At 37.2% G+C, this 15,112-nt stretch overlaps 1 protein-coding gene across 1 annotated transcript in view; it reads right to left on the bottom strand.

Moving 5' to 3' along the window:
- Nucleotides 1–15,112, bottom strand: part of TTC27 (tetratricopeptide repeat domain 27) — a 134,035-nt gene that overhangs the window by 91,882 nt on the left and 27,041 nt on the right. The window contains exons 7-8 of the mRNA XM_074165184.1: nt 12,286–12,422; nt 6,822–6,934 (exon numbers count right to left, since the gene is read on the bottom strand). Of these exons, the coding sequence (XP_074021285.1) occupies nt 6,822–6,934; nt 12,286–12,422 (250 nt within the window). The remainder of the gene's footprint in view (nt 1–6,821; nt 6,935–12,285; nt 12,423–15,112) is intronic.

The raw sequence follows: 15,112 nt of genomic DNA, 5'->3' as shown, positions 1-15,112 counted from the left end.
AAACCTTTCATTTCAAAAGCAGTAATTCAGTATTGGAAAAATTTCAGAAACAGACAGATTGTTGTTTTACGATGATGAATAATGATGTTCTATGCCTTATAAACATGTAACAACTTCTACAAAAGGAATGTCTGATTAGGCTAGAACTAACCAAAGAAGGACATTGCAGAAGTTTTCAAAACAGTTACGAAATAAGAGAGTTAAGTCAGTAGATGAAGCTACTGGCAACCAAAACTACCTGGAGGAAGTCTTTTTGAACAGCAGACACAAAATATACAGACAGATACCTTTGCCAAAGGATGCCGCCGATGCAAGAAATTTACATGGGCTCAGTGGAAGACAACAAATATTTGAGAGATCCATTGAGGGCTGCCATGCAAACAGGCCAGATTAGACTCAGGAAATCACTTTTTAGAGGTTGAGAATGGGAGCAACACATGCTTACCCGTATTATTCACCCTTAAGTAGCTTCTCACAGTCACTCCTGAAGACAGAGTATAAAGTTAGATGGATGAAGAAAACTGCTGAGTTTTTGTTTGCTGGCATGTTACCTCTCTGCAAGTGCAGACAGTGCAAATTCCAGTTCCTCAGGTAACTGCTTAAAACTACAGTTAACGTAGCATGAGACAGACGATGAAGAATAGATAGGTCAGACTTTCCAAATATGTATTTTTATGAGTACTTGCTGTATTTCTATGCAGTTTTACCAGCTGTGTTAATTTTGTGAATGAAAAAGAGCCAAACCCAACAAATTGATCACTTTACAAGCGTTTTCAAAGTTTCACAAAGGTTTTTCAAGTGACTAATGTTTTTTATGTGAGCATTCTGAATAGCAAGACAGGAAGTTCATCTCCCCAGTGGAATCTCTTCACACAGCCATATGTACTGGTGCACAGAAATATATTTTGTAGCAATGGTTTTAAACAGCCATAAATGGACCGTGGTGAGATCACTATACTGTCTGGCACCTGTAATTGGTTTGCTTAAAAAAAAAATAAGGAAAAATTACATTTACATGATATGTTTGTAAAGATGCATCAGAGTGCCAACAAATATTTAACAGAAAAACCTTCATCGCTTTTAATGCTATCCAAGATTTTATGTCCAAACTTTTACAGAATCACAGAATAATTCAGGGTTGGAAGGGACCTCTGGAGATCATCTAGTCCAACCTCCCTGCCAAAGCAGGTCCACCTAGAGCAGGTTGCACAGGAACATGTCCAGGCGCATTCTGAATGTCTCCAGAGACGGAGACTCTGCCACCTCCCTGGGCAGCCTGTTCCAGTGCTCTGGCACCCTCAAACAAATTCCTCCTCATGTTTACATGGAACTTCTTATGCCCAAGTTTGTGCCCATTTCCTCTTGTCCTGTCACTGGGCACCACTGGAAAAAGACTGGCCTCATCCTCTTGACAGCCACCCTTTAAGTATTTATAGGCATTGATCAGATCCCCCCTCAGCCTTCTCTTCTCCAGACTTAAAAGGCCCACGTTCCACAGCCTTTCCTCATAAAAGAGATGTTCCTGTCCTCTAATCATCTTTGTAGCCCTTTGCTTTCAGAGGACAACATGTCTAAGATCTGGCCTTCCAAAGTCAGTTTAACATAACCTTTTCCATCTCAAGCTTGGAAGAGAGAATGCTCTCTCTCAAAAACAAATGAAAACAGTTGTTTACCTGCCATTGCCTTGTACCTGTGATACCAGCTACATAGCACGTCCTTGCCATAAAGCGCAAAGGCGGCTGCAATCCTGTATTTATTTAAAAAAATCTTAATAAGCACACGATCCATCTTGCTTAGCTTTAACCATATAAAATTTAGGCCTTTAATCTAGCTAACTGTCTATTCTTCCTTTCGAGCCCATGCAAAAACACAGATAAATGTAGGGAGTGATTCTAATCCATTGTAAAATAAGTGCCTGAAGTGAAATGAATCACACTCTGCAGGTGCTGATTTCTCCATTGACTAAAGAACAAACAGCCAGCTAAGACTAGATTCTCAAATTTCATGTAGCTAAATGTTTTCCTGTTTCACCTACCCAAGTCCCCCATTATGTTTCCATTGCCAACATGTACATCGGGATTTTTTTTTCCTAATTATTCAATTGATTCAAAAGCTCATATTTGGTAATTCTGTTAAAAATCCTTGAGTCCTAATGCTATTTAGTGTTTTTGCAGCTGTCTCAAATACGCTTCTACAGCTCATTGTAGAAACTGTATAATATATTATTATGCAATGTATTACTGTATAATAAATGTTAGGCTTCCTGATGCTTTCCTTACCTGCTGAAGACTGGTCTATAGTCTTTGACTGAGCTGAGGTACCTCCAGTATAACACACGATTTTGACCTGATTTGATCCTTGAGAGACAGTAAAAGATTAAAAAATAACCAGCCACTGGACATTTCTCTTTGGTTTCTTAAGAGTTTTCTATAGCCACACCTAAGTTAAAAAATGGTGAATCAAGTGATAAGAAGGGATTTTCTTCCCAAGCTGCTAACACATAGCTGGTGTTGTCTATTCTAACAGTGATCTAATTTGGGCTATTTCCAAGTGACAAGGGAAACACATTCCCCTCTCAGTTTCTCAGCATTTTGGCATCTATACTACATTAACACATTATTTAAATCATACATTGGCCCATTCTTGGGTTTGTTTGGTTTTTTTTTATATATATTTTTATTTTATTTTCACATTGAAATTTTAATATCTTTTTCCAACAGACTCTGAAAGTTTGGACTGAGTCTCTATACAAAGTTCTGGCCACAGTCTTAAGGCTTGACTATAAAATAAATTTTATACCATCATGACTGGTTATTTTCATATAAAATATCAAAAAAAGTCATAGCGAAGTGATGCTTCTGCAGTCCCAGGAGTTTCTTTTAATATTTACTTTAGGTTGCATTACTCCTGCAGTGAGATGATCTGGAAACACCTCTAGACACTTTCTTCATATATAGATACTACAAAATCTGGATACAATGGAATAGGAGTGTAAACAAGACAGGCTGATTTGGTTTTTTCCCCTCTTCTACATTTTGTTTTAGCTACAGTTTCATTATCATAAGAGGCAAGTATCTTCACCTAGACTTAGTTCCACAGACTGTTCAGTATTTGGAAGAAAAGGAATTTGCAGAGAAGAAACAGAATACCCAAACACTTTAAAGTAAACTGCTTCAAATTATAGATGTCACAGAGAACTGCCTGAGTACAGTTTACATTGTTACTTTCTTATATAACTGGTTTACTGATAAACAAGTTGTTCTTTCCTTACATTGGTGAACAGATTTAAAATAAATATCTAATTGATTCAGGCTCATGCATGTTGTAAATTTACAAGCTGGCTTAAGCACACTGCATGAGATGTTGCTTGGATTTTTGTAAAGACAGCTGGTATGAGATATTTCAACACTTCAAAAAAGATTTTATATCCTTTTAAAACGTTATTGTGGAGGAGGAGATGAAAATGTTTGTATTCATACTGTAATAGCACTTTGTTTGGCCAGTTGATCATTGTAACCTACTTAAAATGAAACTTACTTCACAGCATGAAACATTATGTGTATTCAGGTAATTCCAGAGGATCCCATGTAATTGTCATGAAGTGTTTTCTTAAAGTTCTAAAAATTTTCAGTTTGTTCTGCTATCCACAAACATTTCTGCCTCCTGCCGATTTTGAGTTAACATCATTTAGCTACAAAAATCTCAGCTGAATTAAGGGGCATTTCTGTGACATTTGCTGTAAATACTAGCAAGCACAGTGCAATGTATAGGAAACAATTTGCTCACTTTTACTCTTTTACTTTACCTGCAGGCTGCCTTTCTTCAACAAATCAGGTCAGTCTCTAAAACTTTATTTGCATTAGAAAAAACATCCACTGCTGACAATGCCAGTCAACAACAGATACCTTTAGGGTTAGGGTGGTGCTACCCATAAAACAAGGTCTAGTTAGAACTGCTTTGGAAACTTAAAGGAATTCTAAAGCCAGGTATTTACTCTACAGAACTGCAGCCTCAAGCATGAAAGAGAAGCAAGAGATTTGCTATAGCTAAGGTTTGAGAAGTATGTTTTGCTTAAAAGCCAACACTAAATACTTTAACATGTATATGCTTCCTTGCAAATTGATGCGCCAATAGCTAGTATAGATACCAAGGGTAGAGCCAGCAATCCAAGCCTGTACTCAACCCAGTCACAAGGGCTGTCTCCTAAACCCCCTCAGAAGAAGAGTTCTCAAAGCTGGCATCCTACTAACATTTCTGCAATATGACTAGATATCAAATCTTGTCTCCATCTATGACTGAAATAGTTTCAGTCACTTAACATTATCCCACCCACTGAATGGAATTTACCATTCCTATGGGGAAGTAACACTGAATTTATATTTATTCTGTTGGTTGCTTTTAGGTTCTTAAATGAGCTTCTTGCAGGGCCAACCCTCTGTTCAGTGAGAGAGGCTCCTGCCCGTACTCGTTGCTGTGGCAACCAGGGTCAGCTGACCTGGGGGTTTACCCTGTGGAGGTGTGGTAGGTCAGGTGACCCAAACTGACCAATGGGATGGAACACCCTACCTGCCATGCTCAGTACAAGAGCTGAGGCATCAAAGGGGTCAGATTGGCTCCTCTTCAAGGGCTCTTCCTCGATGAGGGGGACCCTGTGAGCTTGTCTACCTTGATCCCCATCAGTGTGTTCTGGAATCTAGATCCCACCACTGAGTCCAGTCTGGAACCTTCCCAGTGCCTGCCAGTGACATCTCCCTGGGGGCTTGATGCGGTTTTGTATATGTTTATATATATTGTATCTATTTCATTATTTTCTTTTTTGTTTTATTATTAATATTTCATTAAAGTAGTTTAGTTTTTTCCTGAACTCATAAGTCTCTTTATCTCTCTTCTTCCTCTCCCTGGAGTAAGAGGTGAAGGAGAGCATCTGTCATCTTGTCATTGGCCAGCCCAGCCCAAACCACGAGACAAACTCGCATGACGCTTGGATTATAATGTACACACACACAGCTGGCAGTCACGATGGTTTCTAGTCCCCATTCAGAGCATGACAGTGGCGGTTTCAAAAGTGACACACTGTGGTCAAGAAACCTACTGTGCAGTCAGCCAATGTAAAATTCAAATTCTACCCTTTCAAATAAAACAAAAAAAAAAAACCAAACTAAAAGAGAGATACAAGAGAAAGACCAATAGGCAAAATTTCTTTCAGAAGGGTGGAGGCAGGAGGGATGATATAATCTGAGTATAAGACAATATTGTGTTAAAAAATGAAGTGCGCTTCGAAAATGCTTGTCAGGAAGGGGAAGGCTTTGCCTTGCCTTGATTCAGTATGAAAGACTAAAAGTGACTGGATCAAGAATATATGTCAACCCACTGATCACTCCATTCCTTGGTCCTCAAACTGGATCTAGATGTGGCCTTGAAAAGAAAAGTTTAAGACTAGGGGAATAAAGAACATATGAAGCCACAGTACATATTCCACTCGTTAATTCCCAATTACAGCAGATGGGCTGAATGGTTAAAGGGCATAGCTGAAACCACCGACATATAACTTCACATTTGACTTCAACTATATAGCCAAAGAAGTACCTGACCCTTCAAAAAGCCGTGCTCTGAGAAATGGGCATATGCAAGGAAACAATCTTCTCTCCACTAATGACTTCTGCTGAATTTTATGGGACAAGAAGGGGAAAAGGAACTGGAAATTTTGGTGACGGGGAAGTGGGGGGAAAAATATTATAACACGTGCTACAAAACAAGCAATAAGCCTCACACTGCAAAGGAACTACTACAAAATGCTGGGTTGTTAGCTTATGCCATTGAATTATCTGACTAACCTTTCTGTGGCCTGTTATTGTTGTCACCCTATCACAAAGATCTTGTAACATCTGTGTGCCCCCGCAGAGAAAACACCAGACTTGGGCACTAGGATTCACTCATTGTTTGGCTCCTGGCCTTTTGGCCTGGGTAAGACATCTCAGCAGTACTGCAGATTCCATCATTTTGCAACTCACAGATCGGAAAAGTGCTTTGAGAAGTATGAATGATGAACACTGCATCAAAGCCACCATTTTTACTTTGGCATATTAATACTTCTGAAACAAATCACACACAAAAAATTGCATGATAACCGTCATCGGCTAAATGACCACTACATCATAGAGAAAAGTATTAGAAAATGAGGATATTCATTAGCAGCCAGCTTGTGATCCTCAAATCTCAAGCTGCTTTTTGCTCTTCTGTGCCATTTCCAAAACCCACGTAAGCTTATAATTTTCTGATAGCCAGGAAAAGAAAAAAAACTTAGGTACTTAACCATGAGGACTTTGTATTACAGCTTGTAACTAGCAACGGCCACTCTGAATTTATACAAGTATCTCAATTGCACTGAAAAGTAGGGCAGTGTTTTGCTTGAAAGACATGGCTGATCATCATACAAAGCTGACCATTGCATACTCTGAAATATGTTTTCAAAATTTACTAAAGCATCATCACCATATGGTGGCTAATGCCACCTTATACTTGAAACATGATTAACCTGAGGCAAAGAACAAGAAGGTTTTCTGGATAAAAGAACAATACAATAATTAATGAAACACTGCTGAAGTTCTGAACTGGACACTGATGCTCACTGTGAGAGAACTGAAAATGCTATCCATCTATAATGCGAGTCTTTTAGCATTTTAGCCAGACTATATGATAAGGAAGGAAAAAAGTTCCATCAACTCACCACTTCATTATTTCATTATCACAATGATTCATGCAGATTTTGTTTGTTTTTTGTTTTGTTTTTTTTCTTTTTAAGTAATTACGAACTAACTTACCATATCCCAAGGATTACAGCAAGCTCCTCTGCACACAAATCAGGTACCTGATACTGGTCAGCATCTGCTAATTTTATCTCATTCAGCACTGTATCATCATTTAAATCATAATTCTGTTAGAGAAGAAAAAATTATTTTAAAATAGAAACAGTCGCAGCAAAATTTATGCCTTCAAAACACAAAAAAAAATATAGACGTGCTTAAAAAAGGTTAATAAAAACATCAGAAAAATGATACAATGGAAAGTAATTTACCGTGATTACGACAGAATAACTGACTAAGCCAGTAGAATGAAGTATCATCCAAACCACTTGTGCTACAAGTATACAGGTTGCAATTCAGGAGGAACAGCATTCAGAGCAACTTTAAGGTTACCTCAATAATTATTTTCTACTTAAATAAGGGCTGAAGGGGATTTTCCTTTTCAAACTTTTGCTCATAGCATTATCAACAATTTCTTCCTCTATTTTTATATACATATATATATAAACACACACATACTGACAAACTGAAACAGATTAATGTTAAATTCTTTCTTAACATGCAGGTTTTCAGGCTAGTGACCACAGACCTCTGGGAACGTACAGATTTCTTTTTAAGTATCAACAAAATGCAACTAAATAAAGCATGCCTTTTGCCAGTACAGTTACATTCCTTACACAGGGAAGTGGTGGTGGTGCTTTTTATTTTGTTTTGTTTAAAAGGAGTTCTGCAAATTAAAGAAACACAGATTGAAAAAACCCCACTGACCCAGCACCTCCAGACACTTTGTCCCTGGTAAAGGCAAGAAGGGGTATTACGAAAATGTTTGCTCCTGGACAGGTACTTGTGACTTTCCATCAGATTTCCTCTGGAACAAATTATTTGTGTTCAAATGTATTCAAGTTAACTTTTACAAACAAGTATGCTACCTGAAGTTCACTGTCTGTCGTTTAACTAAAAGAAGAAAGTAATATAACCTGTGGCTGAAAAGTATGAATTACTACATTGATAGAATTTGTGTTTGTTCAGAAAGAACAAAAGATTCCTTTGACTGTGAGCAAGGAGGAGGTAGCTGTAACACTATTTCTCCTTCACTTGAAAAAAAAAGCCCCAAACCAAAACAAAAACCCAGTCCTTAAACCAATTATTGTACTACTGGTTTTTAGTAGACAGTAGTAGTTTTTATAATCTATTAAAATCATAAAATGGATTTATATTAACAATTTTTTGACCTTCCTATTTATTTCCCTTCTTGTAGTAGTTGTTTCCAATTAATATCTTTCATTGACAATGTCAAAACAACGGTCCACAGAAGAACAAAAAGCAAACAGGAATGCTTCCAAGTGGGTTATCTGCATTCATCACCAGTATTTTATCACTATATAAATGAAACTAACCTGTGATTTGACAGAGAATGTGAAGAAAATAAGTTTATTTTATTTTAATGGGATAATGAAGATATTCCCACTCCTAAAGGCATATTTAATACCATCATTTTATTCTCTTACTAGATTAGCATATATAAGGATTATCTACCACTTCCAGATTAAAATGATTTTAGAACCAAACACTATGCTAGTATAATGATACCACTTCATTAGATGTAACATAATTTACAATTTAATTTATAAGGCAATTAGTTAAAAGCTTCCAGATTCTGGTCTACATAATCTTTATAATCTAGCTTGTATAAACAATACTAATTGCTTTAACTTCACTATAAATATTGATCAACTGACCTGTACTGCAACTGTATGCTAGTTTTAAATTATGACTTCCATTCCCAGATTTAAAACTAAATTCTTCATCTCCCAAAACCATAAAAGCACTTCTGAATTTTTTTTAAACTAATCAAACTATTTTAACATACCACTTCATATCAAGAGTCCTTATGCATCACCTCAAGCCTGAGGTTTTCATTTCACGCAAACTGGTCTGCGAGCAAAGCTTTGAATTTACCAACTCAAATATTTATTTTGAAATGCAAATAGTTTTCCTTCTAGTGCTATCTGAGATAACGTCATTGCTCAGCACCAGAGGGAAGGAGAAAGCACTTGACCAGAAATCAGCCCAGCTACCAGTCCAACAGTCACATTGCTATATTGGTTGTATTTTTAGTGAAAACAAATTATTGACCCCTTAATTGCAAAATAACCTGTTCAGTCATCTTACTGAACAATCATAGGGGGAGAACTTTAAGACCATAGAAGTAAGCACTCCAAAACAAGAGATGAAAATTAGGTGTGACCAGTCTCAACTTGGCCTTTATACATATTGGCAGAGTTTATAATTCTCTTAGGAAGTTTCCCACTCATCCAGGACAATTCCTGTCTTTAGACAAATAGAGTATTTTCCTTTATTTGCAAATGGCAGATGTAAAATAAGAACACTGGAGAGTGGAAGAAAATTTCCCTGTAATAATTTTGCAGCATGATCGCAGGCCTTCTAGCTTTCCATATGCATATGTTAGTTTTGTGGAGATTCTCAGTACCCGTCAAGACTTAGCTAAAAGACTCTCATTATAGATGGATAGCATTTTCAGTTCTCTCACAGTGAGCATCAGTGTCCAGTTCAGAACTAGACAGAGCTTTTTGCTCTTCTGTGCCATTTCCAAAAAGACATTTGCCATGAATAGTCTTTTAAAAGTACACAAGATACATCAAGCATCTGCCCTAAACTTAGACAGAGATGCAATGATGTTGTTGGCAGTTTTTGGAAGACGGAGAATATCATTAACTCCAATTCTAGCTAAAAGAACTTCAAGATACACTCAAGGCTGACAAATTTGAGACTGGACCTGGCAAAAGAAACACTAGGACTCACTGTTAAAGCTAACATTGACAAATTACATGAATAAGTTTTATTTTGATACTACATTATCAATAAAGACATGCTAGAAAAAGGTGAAAAAACCCAAAACTTTTAATTGGTAATTCAACACACACGTGAATTGGAGAGTCTGCTTAGTCAAGCCTGGTCTAATATCTGTGACAGAACACTCAGACACGATGTTTATAAAAGTCTGAACTTGAAATACCTCAGGTTTTCCTCCAAGCAACACATGGTTCTACTAAGATTACATTCTAGAATTTCTGACACACACAAAACGCAGAAATAAAAGGTTCTGATTTTTTTTTTTTCTGAAGTAGACTGTGGGAACAGAAAGCCTAGCTTTCCTTAATAGGCAGCCCGAGTAACTTATGACAGAATTATATGACACAGTTGCTCAGACTTGCACAAAATTCACTTCTCTCCCTGTAGCATAAACCTCTCAAGTCCTTCCTAGCATCACATTTTTACTTTTCAGAAAAAGCAGATATGCTTAGTTTCTCTAGCATTATTTTCAAGATATATTCAGTAAATTTTTAATAGGAAAGTGTGGATGACATAAGCATGACTAATTTGACAAATACCCCGATTTTCTTTATCACACTCTCTGCTAGACTTACTTCAGCAGCTTTGAGTCTGTTCACTAAAAGGACATATGAATATAGTATTTTATTAGCAAGGATAATACATTTCATTCCAGGTTATACCTACAGTTTAAAACAGTGCTGCCATTTTTATTGAAAAGATATAATTACTTTATTCCAAACCAAAGTCGTTATCAGATAAAGACTACAAAGGCAAATTCTGCAGAAAGCTGTGAATAACTGGAAGAAAGTTATGCAATATCCCAGTTATGGACTGAGAACAATGCATCCTATCATTTACTTCTCGGTAAGTCTATAACTATAACTAAGTCTGACACTCACGAAGTGGCCTCCCCCAAGCTCTCACTACCCCTTAAATGGGTTGCTATACATAGTTCTATCATAAGCACAAGTTGTGACATATATACTAGTCAATCTCTTTTCATAAAATCAAATACAACACTAAGGACATACTAATACAGAGGAGTTCCTGCTTCAGCAGGGGAGTTGGACTAGATGATCTCTATGGTCCCTTCCAACTCTAAAAATTCAGTGAAATTCAGTAATGGACAAACAACAAAAGCTAGGATAGTCTCCGAAGATATTTTTGTATTCAGTTTAGAAATAGAGAAGTGTTGTCAAATTTTTTGCTTTAGATTCCTGTTTGACCTGGAAATCTGCAAGGCATAACCTTTTGTTACAAAAGCTTTCCAACCTGAAGAATAAATCTGGGACCATAAAGCCTTAATTTATCTCTGACTTCTAAAGAAGTTCAAATAACTTTCAATCCTGACCAGAACTTCTCCTCATGAAGGGAAAAGGCCATCCCAAAACAATTCAGTGGTTGTTTAGCAATTTAAAAGTGAAGTCATCATGCACACCCTTAAGATCAGTAGGGCCAAGTCACATAATTCATGCCAGTAGGGATACCTAGACTGATTTCCTATCTTCACACTGTTACTAAACATGTCTGTCAGTCCTTAGGAATCCGTGCCTTTCTGTGATACCTTGCAGGCTACTTTGAAAATCTGTCTCTCACCTGTTTTCCTAACTTCATCATTCTTAGTCACCAGAAATTAATACATAAACTGTAGATGATCATATTTGCAAACATGCTTTTAGTTGAGTAGCCCCCTCTGTCTTGCAGACAGTCGTCATATGTTGTTTTACGGAATCATGGAATCACAGAATTGTCAGAGTTGGAAGGGACCTCTAGAGATCATCTAGTCCAACTCCCCTGCCAAAGCAGGATTGCCTAGAGCACATTACTCAGGACTGCATCAAGGTGGGTCTGGAAAATCTCCAGAGAAGGGGACTCAATGACCTCCCTGGGCAGCCTGTTCCAGTGCTCTGTCACCCTCACTGGAAAGAAGTTTTTCCTCATATTTAAATGGAACTTCCTATGTTCCAGCTTGTGCCCGTTGCCCCTCGTCCTATCGCTGGGAACCACTGAAAGGAGTTCAGCTCCATCCTCCTTCAACCCACCCTTTAGGTACTTGTAAACATAGATAAGGTCTCCCCTCAGCCTTCTCTTCTCCAGGCTAAAGAGCCCCAGCTCTCTCAGCCTTTCCTCTTAAGGGAGATGCTACAATCCCTTAAAATCCTTAATCATCTTAGTTGCCCTACGTTGGACTCTCTCCAGTAGTTCCCTCTCTTGAACTGGGGAGCCCAGAACTGGACGCGATATTCCAGTTGTGGCCTCACCAGTACAGAGTAGAGAGGGAGAATGACCTCCCTCGACCTACTGGCCACACTCTTCCCTATGCAGCCCAGGATTCCATTGGCCCTCTTTGCTACAAGGGCACATTGCTGGCTCATGGAAAGTTTGCTAACCACTAGGACTCCCAGATCCTTTTCCTCAGTAGTGCTTTCCAGAAGATCCACCCCAAAGTTTTACCCCATGTCCTTTAATATTAGGCAAAAGACTGCCCCACATCTTTTCCAAAAACTTTCAAAAATCATAAGTAAGTTTCTCCTAGACATTACATGCTTTTCCCTTGCAGACACGCAAGAAAAGCTTCAAAGACTTTCATTTTAAGAAATTAAAGCCGCTTTTCTCAAATACATACCATTGTTAAGTTTTCTAAAGGTGTTGGAGCCGGACTTAATTCACTGTGAGGAAGGAGGAATTCATCTGGTCTTTGGACATCCAAAATAAGCTGTGCAACATATTTTTCCTGAAATCGTGTTCTCTTCCCCAAAGCACCTACAGAAAATTAACGTTTATATAATGAACACTAAAAACCAGTAATCCTATCATATATTAGAAAGTTGCTCACAAAAATGCAAAATAAAGAGAGAAAGACATTGAGAATTAACCTATGAAATTTGGCTTGGTTTAACTCTGCTTGATCTCTTTGCAGTGAACTACATGTGCTCTCACTGCTAGCTATGACAAAAAAACCATATTACAAATACACAAACACAGCTAGATTGGTCTTACAAAGCCACTTTTAAGTAAATTCCCCATAAACCACCATATTGTCTCTTAAAAACTCACAGGCATCAAGTTTCATCAGTTCCCTACTTATTCCCTAAGAATAAACCACAAACAATTGTTTGATTTGCCTGCTAAAAGTTAATGACAGCATGGAGACATTCAGACAAATGAAAACCCCGTAATATCTTAGAAGGCCATAATTTTAAATAGTTCAAATCTTCATTTGAAGACTTAGGTCTATGAGGAAGGATCACAGACATGACGTTACCGTAAGACCTCATAAGAGATTCTGTAAAAGTAGCATGGGAGAGAGTGAAACAGCAAACCAATGAAGGCTGTTTACTGCATTAATCAATATTCAGAATGCACAATGTGAAATTCCTCTCAATGTTCTTTCTTCAGTTTTAGGGTGGAAATTGACATTTATATCAAATTGAAAAGAAAACCACGTCTACTCTTCCTCTGTCAGCAACCTATTTGCAAGCTGCAATCAGAGAAATCATAGAGCAGTTTCAGGATAGTAACTTAAAATAACAGAATCCTAACCAGAACCAAAAATTACTCTATAAAATTTGAAGGTTTGCTTGCTTATTATTACTATGATACAATGTTCAGATAGTGTGAACTGTGAAAGTCCAGTAACAGAAATAGAGGACTGAATGTTGATCCACTGTTGCTTTTGCAGTGCCAATTAAGATAGAGTTCTAAATTTCATTATAATTTTGAAAATTTTGCAGGACAAAATCTTTAAGGTAAAGATGATTGACTGTTCATGTGACAAAGGCCTGAGGATGAGGCCATTGTCAGCAAGAATCACCTGGCACAGGCACTGAAACAGTAGTCACCCTTCTTCTTCCTGGAGATGGAAAGAGAGCAGTAGGGAAGCCAGAAATTAAACTGATTTCTCCTTTTCCAGCACTTACACCTTTTAATGGGAAAGCCCTGTATTAAGAGTTTATGAAGAAGTGAAATAAGTTCTAAAAATATCCCCTTAAAATCGCAAGGCACACTGCGGAGAAGAGAGCAACACACGGAGAGAAATACTGGGTAATGATTCATACTATTTTTATGTGGTAGCACTCAATTCTCAATTTTATTAATGCTTGAAAATCATTATGCTGCAATTCACTTCCTATTATGTCTTACTGCTTAAACAACTGAATAAAACACTTACAAAATTATGCTGGTTACCAATAAATTTATTTGCTACCACCCAGAAACTGTGATTTGTTTATGCTCCGAGATGCACACCTGCCCCACCCCATTTTCTAAGCAAAGAATTCCTTGTTATTACAAACATAATCATTTTTATTTGGAAAATATATATCCCGTGTTTAAGCTGGGGGAAAAATTTGCTTGCTTTAATACCACCATATGCCTCACAAAAGAGAGGGAGTCCACACAGAGACTTTACTTTCTGTTCCATATTAAAAATTCCCAGGGATGCATTACTGGGCATGAAAACAATAAGCAGACAATATGCAGATCTCAGAGTTCAGCATTATTAATCCTCCAGATCTGCTGATGTTAAATTTATTTTGGATTACCACCCTTCATTTTAGTAAATTTGTATGCACGAAGAACCACACTCTTCTCCTTTACTGGAAATTGTTCTATGGAGTTATTGATGGTTGTGACTCATTGTGAGGGACAAAAGGATGCTTTTTAATAAGTGATGAATATAGCACAGACCTGAATTAATGGGACTTAAAAAAGTAGACAAGCCAAAACAAGTATAATTTATTCACACATTTCTAAAATAACTTTGGAAAGTACTGGTTCTAAATTCTCTCTTTAAGAACAGCATGTATTTCCATGCCACAATAAAATGTTCAACTAGTAAGGATTACAAACATTAAAGTATAAAAGCCTCTTAAAATCCTTCCCTAAAAAGGAAATTCCTTCCAAAAGCCTTAAAAATGTCTTTGCTAGAGGTTGAATTTTTACATTAAAGCAGTCTTTTTTGATGATGTAACATTCTTTTCTTTTAGCTCAAGCATGCATGTCAAATGACTATGTCTACAATGCCAACAATTCCCACATGTTCAGTTCAGTTCATTTGCCTTCAGGTTAGACATCCTTCATAACTTTTCTAGTAGATTTATGGAGGTAAACCACAGAACTTCTAGGAGTTTCACAACATTTTTCCAAGAGACTATATCACCACAGTCTCTCTCTGGGACTAGCATAACCTCTTGGTAAAGTAATCAAAAATACAAATAATTCTACTGCATCCAAACTTTTCTTTTTTCCCTTTTCCTTTGTTAGATTTAAGGAAATCATTCATCCAAAATCTAAAGATCTCCTTTAGAGGGAAAAAATCTAACATGTAGCTGTAAGTTGAGGAGTATCAGTGAATAGCCACTTGCTACTTTGATTTTACTTGTTCTTAGTTAAATTTTTATAGCTTGAGTATCATCACAATCACTGATATTTTTAATAAAATACAAGAAAAA

The sequence above is a fragment of the Numenius arquata genome, chromosome 2 (assembly GCF_964106895.1).
Source record: "Numenius arquata chromosome 2, bNumArq3.hap1.1, whole genome shotgun sequence".
In the NCBI taxonomy this organism is placed as follows: domain Eukaryota; kingdom Metazoa; phylum Chordata; class Aves; order Charadriiformes; family Scolopacidae; genus Numenius; species Numenius arquata.
Note: the sequence above shows the minus strand (reverse complement) of the source record. Positions and strands in the feature narration are given on the sequence as shown.